We start from the raw sequence: 1,280 nt of genomic DNA on the forward strand, positions 1-1,280 counted from the left end.
AATAGTGAGTGTTTCACTGTACTAGGAGTGATTGGTTGAGCCAACCACTGGTTGGTTGTCCGAGAGGCGCTCCCTTAGGCAAGAAACTTGGTGACTTATTTGTTCCTTAAAAATTTTTATTTACACGAAGTATCTGCAGTACCCCCCAAAAAATGTAAACTTTGATAGCTCATAATAGAATAAACTCTTTATATACAAAAATACATTTTCATATGAATGAAGCATCCTGAATAAATTAAAGTACCCACCAGCCCGGTGGCTGAATAGCTAGGCAAGCACCGGGTTCTTCCTAGAGCGAGCTGCGCCGTGGTGGGGGTCGGGAATCCATAATGCATGAAGCCCACTCCTTGTGTCTCCTTTTTAAGCCTTTTCATTGTATTGTCAGCCGGCTCAAACCGAATTTTCATGCTCGTTTTTCTTCATTAGAGTTCTACAAATTGTAAAATTGACTTTTCACCTCGTCTTCAGGGGGCTCATCTGTCCCTTCTCCAAATCACACTTCACGTGGCGACTGGGGTCAGCTCGCAGCCAGCCACAAAGGAGGTTTTGTGGAGTTCAGAAAGTGCAAAAAGGAAAGGCCGTCTGGGGGCGGGCAGGAGGGGAGGGGGGTCAGGAGGAACAGACCGACGTGGGGGGGGCTGCCATGGCGAGGGTGCAGCGACCTAACAAGAGGCTCAGGTATCCCCCCCCCCCGCCCCGCTGCCTTCCTCCTCCTCCCTCCACCTGGCCCCGCTGGGTCCTCCTCGGTTGCCCACCGGACCCCACGAAAGCAACGGTCGGTCGTACAAAGGGCCTAGTGGTAAGGGAGGTAACAAGGCGTCGCGTGGAGCAGGTCTTTGGGCAGGCCGGGGAAGGAGAACAGGGGGTCGCTGGGGCCGTAGCCGGCGAAGTCTTCGGGGGCAGGGCTGCTGGGGTCCGAGATGGGCGAGGCGGCGGCCGCGCAGGGCGAGGCGGCGGCCCCGGAGCCCCAGGACTCGGCGTCGCTGGCGGGACTCGGGGGTCCGGGCGCGCAGGGGGCGCACGGAGGCAGGAGGCGCTCCCGGGCCGCGCCCCCGGGCAGCCCTTGGTCGGCCAGGCGCAGCGTCTCCGCCAGGGCCCAGATGTAGTTGTAGGCGAAGCGGAGCGTCTCGATCTTGGTGAGCTTGGTGTCGTCGGGGAAGGAGGGCAGCACGCTGCGCAGCGCGTCCAGCGCCGCGTTCAGGTTGTGCATGCGGTTGCGCTCGCGGTCGTTGGCCTTGACGCGGCGGCTGCGGCGCAGCGAGTGCAGCAGCGCCTCGGGG

At 59.7% G+C, this 1,280-nt stretch overlaps 1 protein-coding gene across 1 annotated transcript in view; it reads right to left on the reverse strand.

Annotated features, from left to right (window-relative positions):
- Positions 1-793: 793 nt before the first annotated feature.
- Positions 794-1,280, reverse strand: part of Neurog1 (neurogenin 1) — a 19,376-nt gene continuing 18,889 nt past the window's right edge. Inside the window, exon 3 of the mRNA XM_013015998.1 lies at positions 794-1,273. Coding sequence (XP_012871452.1) covers positions 794-1,273 — 480 coding nt within the window. The remainder of the gene's footprint in view (positions 1,274-1,280) is intronic.

This window comes from Dipodomys ordii, unplaced genomic scaffold (genome assembly GCF_000151885.1).
Source record: "Dipodomys ordii isolate 6190 unplaced genomic scaffold, Dord_2.0 Scaffold29, whole genome shotgun sequence".
Classification (NCBI taxonomy): domain Eukaryota; kingdom Metazoa; phylum Chordata; class Mammalia; order Rodentia; family Heteromyidae; genus Dipodomys; species Dipodomys ordii.